Genomic DNA, 15,819 nt, shown 5'->3' on the forward strand with positions numbered 1-15,819 from the left:
TCACTTCTCCGGTCTACAGTGTTATATGTGCATGGGTTAGGGACTGGACTTCTGTCTTCAGCTCATTTTGGAAGTTAGCATGCTTTTAGAGATGTGATGGTTTACCCTATTAGAGCTGCTAAAATATTCATGAAGCACCCAGTATTTGCATCTGTATGATTATCAGAAGTTATTATGCAAAAGTCTAAGGGCTTGATCCTGTTGACTTCAGTGGAATAATATCTCAAGTATATTGACATAAATCATATCATAATCAGACTCTAAAAGTTAGTTTTGAGTAAAACAAGAAACTTTACAAGACAAGATGCTGTATTTGAGAACATTTTTAATAAATAATGTGACAAAAATTACTTTCTGATTATTGGATCCTCAGTATGCAAAATTATGGCTAAAATATGAGGTTTCTTACATGAACATAATGAAAACATTAATCACATGGATTGTTCCCTTAGTACTGCACATCCTTTCTATGTAACCATTTTTTTAAAAATTAGCTAAATGAAAAATTTTAGTCCTCGGTAAACACCAAAACACTCTTTTTTTTCCCATTGGGGCTAGTCCTGATAGCTGTCCATAAACAAACACACAATTTTCCATTAGCACCAATGACAAAGAAATCATATAATTACAGAAAAGATGATAAAATCTACAGAGAGAGGACATCATTTGGCAAAATTCAACACAACTAATGCCTCTATTTCAGCTTTTATGAAAATCCAATGTTGAGATAGGCCACAGCAAACTTGAGAATGTTCCACAAGTCCAGGAAAAGTGAGAAGTGTTCTGTTTATGGCCCACGTGTGGGTATGTTACCTTACCATCTGTCATCATTCAAATATTCCAAATACAAACATAAAGCATTAACAAAAAGATGAAAAAAGTCCCAAACAAATGCTTCTTAACATTTTTCAATAAGACAAAAAAGGTTAATAGTTACAATGGTTTACAAATAAAGTTTAGTGATTGTGCTTTTAAAACCAAAAAAAAAAAAAAAAAGCAGTGCATTACAAAACAAACAAACCCCAAGATCAAACAAAACATCTTTAAGTGGCACTTCTTTAAGGTGAATTGATATTATGAGTAGAGGTCTGAGATTTGGGCCAGTCACAATAACTATGTCCTTACCCAATTATTATTAAAAATGTCCATTATTTTCCTTGCTTATTTTTATAAGTGTCATTTAAGTTGAAAATTAGAACAAGTTTCTAATAGACTTATTCATGCCATGACTAGACCACCAGAGTTCCTACTGACTTGGCTCCTGCCTATCCCAAAGGACATTTTCAATAAGAATGTACTTGAACGATGAAAATGGGGAAGACAAATTAAAGTACCACAGGGGCTTTAAAATGAGTATATATTTACAGTATGAGCCACCCTACCCCAACTTGCTTCTAGTTGCATTTTAAAAAGTAATTCTTTTGCTGCTGCAAAGGGTCATTGAGAAACTGGCAGGAAATAAAAGGAACAGTCCATTTTGAAATGCAAGTTACCATTTGCACGAACTGCAGGCTATAGTAAAGCCACTACATTAGAAGAACCCTTTGCACAAATTTCACTTTATGCAACTTAGTATTTTTAATCAATGCTATATTACACAGAAGATTATCAACTGACCCGGTGCCGTATCAACTGGCTTGGTGCCGCCTGAAGGGTGAAAACTAGGAATCCCAGGTTTTGGCACCCTCTTCTGTCCAAATCCTGAAGTGACAGTTGGTATCCACACCAGGAAGAGCAGGTTACCTGCCTTCTGGGCAGAAAGAAGGTGATACACTTAGCGTTATGCAATAGTCAGGGGCTGTTCATAATGAAAAGGGGTTAAAAAGAAATAGTAAAATAAAGGCTAGCGTTCTGATGGCATGAATAAAAATGAAAGTTTGTACACTCTGATTGCACTGAACATTATTTCTGGCGTCAAACATCATCAGACTCGAGGCATCTTAAGTGATATTTTTCTGATTAGATTTCAAAGCCTGTTACAGTACATCTCTCGTCCTCTTCAGCTTTCGGTTTCCTGTAAGAAATCAAAATAATTGGCTAGGTGTTAGCTTGCTTTTATTGTTTAAAGTATTTTCATTCTAGCCTTAGAGATTTTTACCCACAACAACATATAACCATGCTATTGTGCATGAATTTTAAGACAAAGGCTGGGATTTGGTTGACACTAGAGAATGACAACAAAATATATAATATGTCTTTAAATATCTATTTAGTCTAATCTAGCACCAGAGACTCTAAGATGTGTCATGAGAGGGTAGAGTTAAGGTTGTTTTGGGTGCCCTATATCTGAAAATGTTTGTATTATTTTAAATTTAACCTTTATTTTGAATTTCCTCTGCTTATAATGCTTGGTTTTGTGGATAACCACAACATCCTTATACGTATTCTCAACAGTATCTCTATTTTAAGATGGATTTTGTTGGGAATAACAACAATGTACAGAGAAGAGCAACAAAAATTATTAAGGGTATGGAACAGCTTCCAAATGAAGAGAGATTAAAAAGACTGGGACTGTTCAGCTTTGAAAAAAGACAACACAGGGGGACAGAGGTCTACACAATCATGAATGGTGTGAAGAAAGTAAGTGTTATTTACCCCTTCACATAACATAAGAACCAGGAGTCATCCAATGAAATGAATAGGCAGCACATTTAAAACAAACAAAAAGAAGTACTTCTTCACACAACACATAGTCCATCTGTGGAACTCATTGCCAGGGGATATTGTGAAGGCTATAACTATAACTGGGTTAAAAAAGAACTACATAAGTTCATGGAGGATAGGTCCATCAATGGCTATTAGTCAAGATAGTCAGGGAGGCAATCCCATGCTACGGGTACCCCTGAGCCTCTTACTGCCAGATGCTGCAACTTGACGACAGGGGATGGATCACTTGATGATTGCCCTGTTCTGTTCATTCCCTCTGAAGGATCTGGCATTGGCTACTGTCAGAAGACAGGATACTGGGCTAGATGGACCATTGGTCTGACCAGTATGGCCATTCTTATGTTCTTATGTTTAATGAACAATTAAAATAATTTTCCTAGGTTAAATATTTCCACTTCTGAAATGTGCTTTCACCTTGCTATTTATCTAGGTCCGCAAATCATTTTCCAGTGACAAGGGTCTATCATATGCATTGCTAATAGTGCCATTGCAGTTACCTCTAATTCTTCTTCTTCTTCTCCTTGGTCATATGCTCCCAGTACTTGCATTTCTGCAGCATTTCTTCGGCCTATATTGGTTTGATCTGCCCTTTGTCTACCTCCTGATCCTCTTGATGACATAGAGCTGGAGGAACTGGGATCTCTTGGATTATTTGATGTTGGGAACGTAGGCCTACAATATGGTAAGATGTCCTCTGTGCAATGAAATACATACATTGTTATGTACATTTATATGCTTTAGTATAATGTGCATCTGCAAAGTCTGCATACATACTTAATGTGTGCAATTTTTAAATGGCCACCCAGAGATTTAGAGTGATGGCTGGTAGCAGTATGAACTGCTTCACAATTGTTTCCATAACAGAGTAAAACATGTTATTGAAGAAAAGGTAATAGTGAGGTTAGAAATATGGAAATGAAGAGAAAGAAGCAACAGAAAGAGTGATCCATGATTCACGTCCACTTATGACATGAAACTTATGATCCCTGCTCTGTATTCCAGCAGAAAATGGAGAAATGAAGAAAACCTCTGCTGTATATTTGTCAGGTATGACCTTGGAAGTGGAGGGGACAATTCATCCTTGAGCTCTACTGAAGTTGTGGGGACTCAGCACCTCTGAAAATCAGGCGCACCATATCTCAAGCTGAACATTCAAAAATGTAGGCACTCAAATTTAGTGGAAAAATTTGTTAATCTGGGCCTGTGTCACTTGGCCACGATCCTACAAACAGTAGCAGACTCAGTAATGCACTTCAGGTCTCCTCTCTCCATAGCCATTAGACCATTGTTTCTCAAATGGTGGGTCCTGGCCCAGCAGTGGATTGTGGTAAGGCGCTAGAGGAGTCGCCATGCCCCGGGTCAGATTAACCCATCATTGGGCCCTGGCCTAGGCAAACACACACTTCTCTTGGCCTGATGAGAATGGGAGGCCATGAGGGTTGGACAGTGAGACTGCCTTGCACTCATCCTGCAGGACTGGGCCTAGCTCCCCGCTCTGGACATTGTAACCTGGTACACAGAGTTTCACCACAACTCAGGAGGCCAAGCGTGTGACCCCAGGTACTAGGTCACAACGCCTGGAGCAGGGTGTTGATTCCAACCCCATGGGACAGGGGCCCACTGCTACTGGGTGAGTGTGGGGCAGACTCTCTCTCCAACCTCTCCTGCTCACACACTGTGTCCTCCCTTCCCCTCTGCTGGGGCAGAGGGTACATCTGTGTAATGGTGGCTTGCAAAAAAAGAAGAACGTAGTGAGTGGGTTGCCGTAGTAAAAACTTTGGGAATCACTGCACTAGGCTTACACTACAGTCAACAGGATGTGCAGCCTAAGTTAACCTCTGAAAATCAGGTCCTTTGGGTTGGTTTCAAGTCGGGCACAGAAAAACAGACACACCCAAAATTAGTTGGCACTTTGGAAATCTTTGGCCTTAAAATTCCTTATCCCTCATTTTTGATTTTGCTTTGAGATATATGGATGAAAAGCAGTATACCAGAGCTAAGTATTTTTATTAAGTAAATAATAATTAGAATCAGTAATAGATACTGCAAACCTGAATGCTTCCATTCCTTTTATTGTCAGTAAATTTCATTTTCTTACTCAGTCACACGTAGGCTGCCTTATGATTTTAGAACTCAAGTACATATCTATAAATCAACACACAGACACCTGCCCTAATGTTTTTAACTGTTTCTGAAGGTGAGATGCCCCTTAAATACTAACATTGTTTCCAGTTTTACTGTCATCAGCAAATTTTGCCACCTGCTCGAAGCCATTAATCCATAAATTGAAAAGCAACAGCCCCAGAACCAACCCCTGAAGTAACCCTCTAATGACTTCTCTTTATTGTGACCCACTGCCATTTACAATGACCTCTTGCTTATGTGCCCATTTAACCAATTTACTGTCCAATTTCTATTCCCCTGTTTTGTATCCAGGCTAGCTAGTCTAAGAAAGAATCAAGCGTTTGCTTGATACTTTGCCCAAAGCTTTCCTGAGGGCTAGATAGATACTGTCATATGAACTCCCTTTATCGATAGCCTTACTGACCTCCATAAAATAAGAGATTAGGTTGGTCTAGCATGATCCTTTTTTGTAACATCATTCTGGTTACTATTTGTAACCTATACAACTTCAACCCATTCTATTGGTCTAATCTTCATTATAGTGTTCTACTTTTTAAAGGGGATCGAAGTAAGACTAAGTGGTCTTTGAAATCTGGGTTGCACCTTTTTCCTTTATAAATGTAAGGTGAAAATGAGTCAACCTTCAATTCATCAGTATTATTACTAAATATCTGGGTTACCTGAGCCTCACTGAACTCCCTTAAAAAACTGGGGCAGAGGCAGGAGGAGATCATACAAGTGACAAATGTCCATAAGGCACTCCAAGAATGCCTCTCCAGGTGTAGCTGTAATACGTAAGGTATGCACATACAGCACTTGTATTGATCATACTACCCATGTGGGGCATTGTAGAACGGCTCCTGATAGCCAGTAGCAGTCAATGTAAGCAACGCAGTGTCTACGCTGGTACTGCATAAACCTAATTACGTCGAAGGTGACTCTATGCCATGCGGGGAAGTGGTGTTACAACATTGGCATACAGAGGCACTTATGTCAGCAGGGGCCACATTTAAGTGAAGACACTTCCACAGATAGTTAGATGCAAGGCAAGTTACTTAAACCTAACCCCATAGTGTAGCAGGGGTGGTAGAACAGTTTGTATAGTGGGGGTGCTGAGAGCCATTAAACCAAACTGTAAACCCTGTATATGATGGAAACCACTTCAAGTCAGGGGCTGTGGCAGCACCCCCAGTTTCAGCACTTATATAGCATCAACCAGGCCTAACTTCTCAGGCCTGCTGTGAATTTGATCGGGAGGTCTGTGAACCAGATCCTCCTGCTTAGCTATGATATATATTTCATTAAACTCAATACACGTCAAAATCACCTTGGAGAAGATGAGTTTTTGCTTGTGTGCCTTCTCGCTTTGCTGCTTTGTTTCCTCGCAGTTTCCCATCATTTTGCTGTTCCTGCAATTCTCTCCGCTCTCCTGAATTTGTCCGCACATCAGAATGCTGTCTGCCATCTGCCCCTTCCCTCCCTTTGTAGCTCACTCCTTTTCTTTCCGTGGACCTGTCTGTTCTCGGTTCTATAGAGGCGAGTTTTGGCAACATGACAGGCCGCACCTCCAGCTGTGACTTGGACTGGGCAGTAGGAGATTTAATAGCAGGAGGTGGCACTGGAGGGGGTGGTAGGTCTACAAAGTAAAAAAAAAATACATCAGGCATTAACAAAATTAAGGAATAGTATTTTACTTCCACTGTGGTAACTCATCATATTTTTAGGTCAATTTTCTCACAAAAGAAAATCGTTAACTTAGAATTAAGACTGCTTAAGTGTTCAGCCAACCCAAGCATTAAACCGTCAAGAGTCAGACTTTCCCCCTCCAATCACAAGATGAACTCAGAAATCATTATTTAAAAAACAACAAATTTATTGTGTTAAAATTTTGCCTTCTGTTGTTTGAGCCCGTAGGAGGAAGTAGCCACCCTGAGATCATTTCCAGTTCTAAATTCAACCCTAAAAGTAGCAAAAATGCAGGCTTCCTAACTGGCTGCTCAGAGAGGGGCTTCACCTATTCTTTCCTACCCCTGGGGTGAGAAAGTTCATTCTCATTCCTCTCCTTTGGCTTCTTTTATCACTGTCCCTTCATCCTCGTAGCCCTTGAACTCATCAGCCTCCCTCTTGCACACCATACTTCTCTCCTCCTCAGTTTTCAATGCAGCCCCACATCCCTGTCTTTCCTTCAGTCTTCTCAGCTCCCCTTCTGCATCCTCCTGCTCCACAATCCTCAGCATCCCTCTAAGTCCGCCTTGCTCCCACATCTCCATACAGCTCCCCTGCCCAGTTTCCTCCTGCCTATCTCTGTATCTCCTTCTAAGTTCTACCGCTTCTCAGTCTCTCTTCTGCTTCTTATCTTCTCCTGTCTCCTCACACTTTTCTATAAGGCTCCCTAACCACAGAACTGCAGCCATTTTCCTTGATGATAGTGTGACTTCAATCCCAGGGAAAACAATGAGTGCTGGTGGCCACCTTTAGTAGGCACTTTTCTATACAAACAATTAGTTCATCGCATGCTGGGGTGTGACTCTACTTTGCAATAGCCTGTCATGGAGTAACAATCCACATGGACCCTGCTGACGTGCATGAACAGTTTGTTAATGAACTTAGATTTCGTCCTCTTTGAAGTGGCACCAATCAAAGTGCATTAATAAATTAACACACACCAGCAGGGTCCATGTGAACAGTTACTATACAGCAGAATAAACTCATACTCCAGTTTGCTGCAAAATAAATGTTTGTGTAGACAAGTCCCAGGGGCAGCCTCACTTTCACATATAGACACTGTTAACATCGTTGCTAATTTGCCTAATTTCAGCCCTATTCAAAGTCATGGGAGGTCATTTTGAATAAGGGCAAATCTGCAAAATGGAAGACAGCAATAGAGAGCATGTGAAAGTTGAAAAAAATCAGAATATCATGAGCGAAGCAAAGTAGTAAATAAAGGCAACACTCACCCATCAGAGTCCCCATCTCCAACATTAACCCTGCTATCATTGTGATGCCCTATCTTAAAACACATTTCAAACCCTTATTCACAAGCTCACTTTCAGATTAACGATACTATTGCTCTCAAATATACTTCATGTATCGCGAAGCATTACAATCACTGCTCTTGACCATATGCTAGTGTAAAATAATTCTTGCATTCCAAGCGACGGCACTACATTTCCTACGGAAACAATGACTGTGAATGTGATGTAGTGGCAGACATCTCTCAGTAAAAGAGAATACATTTGCTAAATTATTGACTTCTAAAAAGAAAAGGAGTACTAGTGGCACCTTAGAGACTAACCAATTTATTTGAGCATAAGCTTTCGTGAGCTACATCGATGAAGTGAGCTGTAGCTCACGAAAGCTTATGCTCAAATAAATTGGTTCGTCTCTAAGGTGCCACAAATACTCCGTTTCTTTTTGCGAATACAGACTAACACGGCTGCTACTCTGAAACCTGACTTCTAAAAGTTACCTTGTAGCTTTTGAGGGAGTTCCATGTTGAATTATTGTAATGAATATTGGTAATGTCATTAGATTTTATGAAAACAACACAGACCAAAATGTTCAGTAGTTGGTGTTTAATAATAGAGTCCAAAGTCCATGCACACCACGTCCCCCTAAACGTTCCAGCTTCCACAAATCCTACTGACTTTAGTGGGAACTATAAGTCCTTGCCACCTCTGAAAATCAGTCCACTTTTATTTAGGTTCCCAAATGTGGATTTAGGAGCCTGACTGTTGTCACCCAATTTTTAAAAGTTTGGGTATGCTTCTTGTGGATAGTCATCTTCCTTGTTGAGGTCCATTCATGAGAAGAGCAAGCTTTTGCTACAGTTGTTCCGGACCTGAAATGTACTCAGTTCTTTGGGAGGGATACGGCTATTATATGAAAAACGTTGCTGATGGCTACCTGAAAAGGTAATCTAGAAGTACTAATCATTCTGTTATTTTTCAGAATTATAGGATGACTCACCCAATGTCGAGTAAAGGAAATATATTCAGTCCTGGTCTTTGTAGGCACGCCATATGTAACCTTTTGCAACCTTATGTTGAAATGCTCCCAATTAATATCACTATTAAGATACAAACCAACTTAGTTTGTAGGTTCAAGACTCTAGGTCGGTTACAGAAAATTTATTTAGTAGAGGACTGCTAGATGATACTTTGAATGATACAATTAAACCTTATTCAAAAGAAAAATGATTAGTTTAGCAAATAGGCATGCAATTATCACTTACACTCAAAGATGAAATAGTGGCTGATCAGTCCACTGACAATAGAATGAAGTACAGCCTTATAATCATGAAACCTAACCGTACCCGTCTGATGTTAATTAGAACTCTTCTGCAATTTACCAAGGCTACTTCTTTTATAATCTAATACCAATTAACATTGAACTACACCTTACCATAATTATATTTCCACCACCTCCTTATTTGTTCTTTACATTACACATTATTTAAATAAACATCTGCACTAATGTCCTTCCCAGGTTTTCATTATAGATAGTATTTTAATCAAACATTCACAATCTTCAAAAACACTCATTAAAAACCTTGCTCAAACCAGTTATAATCAAAACATAACCACAACATAACCTTGGGTCATGTCTTTGCTAACTTTAATTTTCCCACTTTACTGACTCCAACTTATCTCAGACTTTCTCATGTTAGCAACTTCAATTTTCCATACTCTTGGAAAATTAGGCTAACTTAGGCCCAAAACCTAATTTCTACTTATTTCTTAACCTAAACCATCCTATAGGCTACACACAGCATATATACAAGTCATTCATACAAGCTAGCCTGAAAGACAAGGGTATTTAAAACAAGTTTTGCATTAAAGATCGCTTTCTGTACTATTTGAGTAGGTCACATTATAGAACCATAGGGTTAGAAGGGACCACAATGGCTGTTGAGTCTAACCCTCTGCCAAGGTGCAGGGTTTGTTGTTTCTAAACTTCCAAGACAGGTGGCTGTCCAACCTCCTTTTGAAAACCACCTGTGAAGGAGATTCCATGACTTCCCTAGGCAGTCTGTTCCAATGTCCTACTGTTCTTATATTTCTGAAGTTTTTCCTAAGATTTAATCTAAATCTTTTATGATGTACTTTGAACCCATTGCCTCTTGTCCTGCCCTCTGTGGCAAGAGAACAACTTTTCTCCATCTTTTTTATGGCATCCTTTTGAGTATTTGAAGACTGCTATCGCCCCCGCCCCCTAATCTCCTCTTTTCCAAACTAAGCATACCCAGCAGTTCCTTCAGCCTTTGTTCAGATAGTTTGCATTCCATCCCTTTGGTCATCTTTGTCATTTGTACCTTTCCAGTTTCTCTACATCCTTTCTATACGTTGGTAACCAAAACTGGACACAGTACTCCAGCTGAGGCCTAACCGGTGCTGAGTAAAGCAGTACTATCCCCTCCCATGGCTTGCATGCTATACCTCTGTTAATGCAACCTAAAATTGCATTAGCTTTTTTCGCAACAACATTGCATTGCTGATTCATGTTGAGTTTGTGATCCACTGCAACTCCCAGATCCTTCTCAGTGATGCTGCTGCCAAGCCTGTTGTCCCCAATTTTCTATTTATGCATTTTTGTTTTTCTTCCCTAAATGTAGCACCTTCCATTTGTCTTTGCTGAATTTCATTTTGTTATCTATAGCCCAGTTCTCCAGTTTATCAAGATCCCTCTGAATTTTAGCTCTATCCTCCAATGTGTTGGCAACCCCCCCTAGCTTTGTGACATCTGCATTTTTGTTCAGATCTTCTTCTTGTAGGTATGCACTATGCAAATAGGACACAAATTCTGCAAGATATTAAGTGCTTCCTGCAAGACATTTCAGAGATGTTTGAAAATAGTTGACAGCTAAACAAAGTATTGAAGAAGTTGGTAGCAATTGAGGATACTCGGCACAGTCATAGAATTGAAGCCCCAAAACCTAACATGAAGACTAATGAGACTGGTCCATTGAAAATAGTTTTATAACTTTTCTCTTCCATTTAGCTTGTGCTGCAGTATCGAATGTATCCCAACACGGCAACAATAATTATTTATAAGGTGCATCTATGCTATTTTTCTCTCTTCCACATTAATACTTAACATTTTTAAAAATAGAAGGGGAAAGCTATCAGTCAGTTATCATAGCACACAACTGTATTATAAAAGGTGAAGGAAAATTTTTAAAAGCTCACATCCTGTAACTAAGATACAAGGCTGCTTTCGATCCAGGCTACAGGAAGCAAACCATAGGCATACATTAAGTAAACAGGTGAAGAAAATGTGCATGTGAGAGGTGTAAATGAGTCAGTAATGCATTCATCCCAAGTGCATCTATTAAAGAATGAAGACCACTGAACATTTTAAAATCCCTGCTTCAGCAATTTGCAATGAAATGCATTCATTCTATTTCCTCTGAGACGATCTGAGAGAGCTTTCAAAATCTCAGAGCAGCTGCATTTTTTCAGCTATCACCTCTGTACATTCAGATAGTTCAAGGTATATTTGTGCAGATGTACATTTGAACTGAAAACTGACTAAGCTGGTACAAGAAAAGTAAGGAGATGAGTTCAAGATGACTAAAAACTGGAATAAAAGCAGAGCTTAAATTCATCCAGAGCTGTCTGGAAAGGATCTCTGGTAAATATTTTCAAATCCGCACACCCCACAGGGCAGAAGCCATGAGCTCCGGCACCCCACAGCTGAAGGGGGTAGGGGACTCTGGGAAATAATTTCTGAGAATTTAAGCCCTGAGTACAAGTAAATGGGATGATGAGATATATTCCTGGCACTAGCAACCAGAACGCTGTCCTGTGGTGGCCACTTAAGATTCCCTCTCAGGGGCATTGCAGAGATGTGCCATAGCTGAGGGAAAGGGTGGAATTGTGCATGAAGCTCTACCTGAGCCTTAGCTGGCACAGTGGTCCATGTGGAATCACTGCAACAAGGCTAACACACAGCAGTCCTTCACCTGCTTTAAGTTATGCTTGGGTTCATTTCAGTCATTGGCTGGCCCAGAATCAACGGAGTAGAAAGGTGGTTCAAGATACATTTCCTAACTTTGGAAAACTGAGTACTTCAGGTAAAAGAAACCAATAATGCCCATCAGCCTCACCATGCACTGGCGATAAAGACCTGTCCATCTTAATTTATACATCTTCCAAGCACCCTCCAGGGGCAAGTCTCACACTTTGGGAACTAGAAAAGGAGTACTTGTGGCACTTTAGAGACTAACCAATTTATCTGAGCATAAGCTTTCGTGAGCTACAGCTGAAGTGAGCTGTAGCTCACGAAAGCTTATGCTCAAATAAATTGGTTAGTCTCTAAGGTGCCACAAGTACTCCTTTTCTTTTTGCAAATACAGACTAACACAGCTGCTACTCTGAAACCTGTCACTTTGGGAATGTTTCCCTCTGTTCCCCTTATTTGCATCAAGTATAAACTGGGAATCTTTGTAAGTGCAATCTTTTTTCTTCTCCCCTGCCATAGGGTGACCAGACGTCCCGATTTTATAGGGAAAGTCCCGATTTTTGGGTCTTTTTTAAATATAGGCTCCCATTACCCCCCACCCACAATCCCGATTTTTCACGTTTGGTGTCTGGTCACCCTACCCTGCCATAACATTGGGAATTTTGTGGGCATCAGTTTGGAAAGTAATTGGAATTATTTGAATATGGGCTGCCCCTATAAACGTCTTCATCAGAGGCTTCTGACTTCTCAACCATTTTTAGACATTACTAAGAAATGTACACAAAGTCATCGATAATTTCAGAAATCAGTCAGTGAAGTATAACTAACAAACTTTTCTTCCCCAAATCCTAACCAGTTACAAGTTAAAGTGGGCAACGATTAAAATGATTATTTAGGTAGAATTAAGGCACGGTAATAGAAGAGAAAACACATCCATATAAAAAACTTTTGTAAAATTGCATTAATACAACAATAACTACAGAAAAAGTGATAGTCTCTTCAGAGAGAGCTTTGTCATACCCTGCAGGGAAACTATAAAAATCTTCATTATAACAGTGTTCCTTGCTGAGAAGAATCCTTTAAAAAGGAAAAAGGAAACTTTTCTGAGGTCAACACTATTACACTCCTGTGGTGTTTATTTAACAGCTCAAATCACAGAGAAAATCAAAACTCAATCTACCTCCTCTAGTACAAACTGTTATATTTCGTTATTAAAAAGAAAATGGAGGCCTCTGTAGCGAGAAATAAAAAAAGTTAATAACGAGTGACATCAAACCAATATAAGGAATTCAGAGGTACCTAGTAAAGGTCAGCTGCTCTCAACTGTTTCATTTGTGTCTGCATATAGGTGTTGTATTATTGCCCATTTAAGACAAACAATTAACAGATGCCATTTTATAAAATATTTTACAGGGGAAATCTTCCATATGTGCCTTTTGAAAACGGTGATTATAATTTTCAATAAGATTATAAATGAGAGCATACATAATAATCATGGGGAAAACAATTGCAGAAAAAATAATCAATCCACTAAGCCAGTTTTGTACTAAAGTGGAGAAACTGAAAATAAACATAAAAAAAGATCACTCATAAGTAACGATGAATGAAATATTATTAGGAATCTTCTTTAAAAAAATTAAACATATAAAGCCCAAGATATCTACTATCATATCTCAGGGAAAAACAGTTGATAGTTAAAGATTGTGATATGCTATGTGATATGATATGCTAAATTGCATGAACAATAATTGAGCGAATGCATGTACAAAACCCCAGTACAATATATAAAGGAAAAGTTTTTTTTCCAATGTGCACGTTTATATAATTATAACTTACACATAGTAAAAGCTTTTCAGCTCACAAAAAAGTCTCAGTTTTAAGGTCAGTATCCCCAGATGCCTCAGAATAGAAGCAGATGCTGTGTCCTATGCAAAAATGCTCTATCCTGGAATGTCACAAGAAACTGAATGTTCAAATTATAACATCATTTTATAGAAAAAACGATTTTTGGCAATTTGTAGAAATTGAAAAAAAATATTTAGTTATAATTTTTCTCTCTTTCTGAAGTTGCACAGTTTAGACATTTTGTATCATCAAGGCACAGAGACACAACAATACAGATGGGGCTATAGTGGGGAGAGTCGGAAACATTTTGGAATTGTTTGTCATGTCAATATCTGGCACAGCCACCTTTCCATTTGTGAGAAATGTTGCTTTAATAACCTCATCATTTATTGTGGGTGCAAATGACAACACTGAGCTATTGACCTGTTTTTCAGGTAGTTAGCTAGCTACCTACATCAAATGTGGGAACAAAAATGGAGGCTGGATTTAAAAATCAGGCACCGGATGTTGACATGGAAAATCCCAAAGACTATAACTCACTGCAGAAGATTTTCACTTCGTTTACCTAAATGCTTACAAGTCTGAGGGCTTCTAATTAGTGATCAATCAAATCAAAACAACGATTCAAAAGAGGCTTGCAAATGTATCATTTATGACAAGTACGGCGCAGAAAATATTTTTTAGACTTGATTTTTAAATAAAGTATGTCAATAGATCAGAGGAAGTTGGATAGGGGAGAAATGCATTTGTTAGTAGGTTTTAGTAACGCGCTTGTTTGTATTTAACTCTCTGAAAGACTAGACAAAGAACAATTAAATATTCATACATTTACTCCTTACCCTCCTTTCTCAGCAAAAGATTTTTAGCAACAAATATGGCGAACATTTCACAATCTGGATGACTGTCAATGAACAAAACAACAGAGCTGAAAGTCTGTTCTACATTCAGCAGAAACTGATCTGAACTAGTATCAGGCAAGGATATAATATAGTCATTACATTACCCTCAGTTTGTTCAATCTTATACAATGCACAGTAAACTAAAAAACATCCTGTGTTTAAGAATAAGCAATGGAAAGCAAACACATCTCCTTTCATTGCTGCATTATGAATAAAAACTCTCTGAAGCAACAATAATCTACTTCATAAACCATGCTGGAAGAAAGAAAACAAAACCAGAATTTTTACAGCATATGCATATAATGCTGCTGACAACATTCTTGGTAATTTCAACCAATCATTTGACACCTGAATTTGCTTCCATATTTTTTATCATCCAGCTGTGTAAATCCTTCATGTCACAGATATTTCATAAAACTGCTAGAAAATATTTATTGAGCTAATGTAGCCAAGTAATTTGGGAATAGTGAAAAATGCTTCTATGCTACATAAGAAATAGCTGTTGTTTAGCAGCCACTTGTGAATGTAGGTTTTATTGAAAAGATAGAGAAACGATGAAATAATTAATCTCTTCTCCCTTTTAGTATTTAACAGCTCCAACCAGGGATAAAAGTCCAGGTTCAGACCATAGTTTTCTTCCACTGTAAACTAGGCTGCTCACTCATTATGGGAAAAACTAGAAGCTTCTCTAGTAGTAAGCAGTGCTTTATAAAAGAAATAAATCACAGTATGACACCAAACCAATGGAAGAAACGAAGAGGTACCTTGAAAGGTCAACTGCGCTCAATTGTTTCTTTCATGTCTACACATCACTGTTCTCCACTTAAGGCAAATAATTATTAGATATTATTTTACAGCTTATTCTAAAGGAGCAGCTTCTATATGTGCCTATTAAAATGAGTGATTATAATTTTCAGTAAGGCTTCAAATATGGCTGTGCAAATGGATTGGGGCAAAAAATAATAATACAACAAAACTGAACTGGGTTTTATTAGTATTGCAGAAAATAGAACAAATCCCTACTCTCTGACCAATCACAATGTATAGCAAATTAATTATAACACAGAGGTTAGCGGAAAATCATGTCTTATTAGAAAACATGCTGAAATAAGCATCTGCTCGAGCATACAAAACAAATATTGATCACAACTGTCAAATCTGTTACAATTTTTAACCACAGTGCTGTATGGTCTAACTTAGTATAATTACTTTTACAAAATACACCAAATACAGATCCTCACTTATTTATTCCTGTGCTAGAGGGAAAGAAATGGCCACATACAACTCCAGTCCAGATTTTCTTTCTGATGTCCTAGCTACT

At 38.5% G+C, this 15,819-nt stretch overlaps 1 protein-coding gene across 9 annotated transcripts in view; it reads right to left on the reverse strand.

Annotated features, from left to right (window-relative positions):
- Window positions 1-308: 308 nt before the first annotated feature.
- The window catches only part of ROBO1 (roundabout guidance receptor 1), a 1,017,416-nt gene continuing 1,001,905 nt past the window's right edge, over window positions 309-15,819 (reverse strand). For all 9 annotated transcript variants that reach the window (XM_037906016.2, XM_037906009.2, XM_043538384.1 and 6 more), the window contains 3 exons: window positions 6,119-6,427; window positions 3,165-3,361; window positions 309-2,014 (listed from right to left, as the gene is read on the reverse strand). In XM_037906016.2, the coding sequence (XP_037761944.1) occupies window positions 2,000-2,014; window positions 3,165-3,361; window positions 6,119-6,427 (521 nt within the window). In that variant the 3' untranslated portion in view covers window positions 309-1,999. The remainder of the gene's footprint in view (window positions 2,015-3,164; window positions 3,362-6,118; window positions 6,428-15,819) is intronic.

Source organism: Chelonia mydas, chromosome 1 (genome assembly GCF_015237465.2).
Source record: "Chelonia mydas isolate rCheMyd1 chromosome 1, rCheMyd1.pri.v2, whole genome shotgun sequence".
Lineage (NCBI taxonomy): Eukaryota > Metazoa > Chordata > Testudines > Cheloniidae > Chelonia > Chelonia mydas.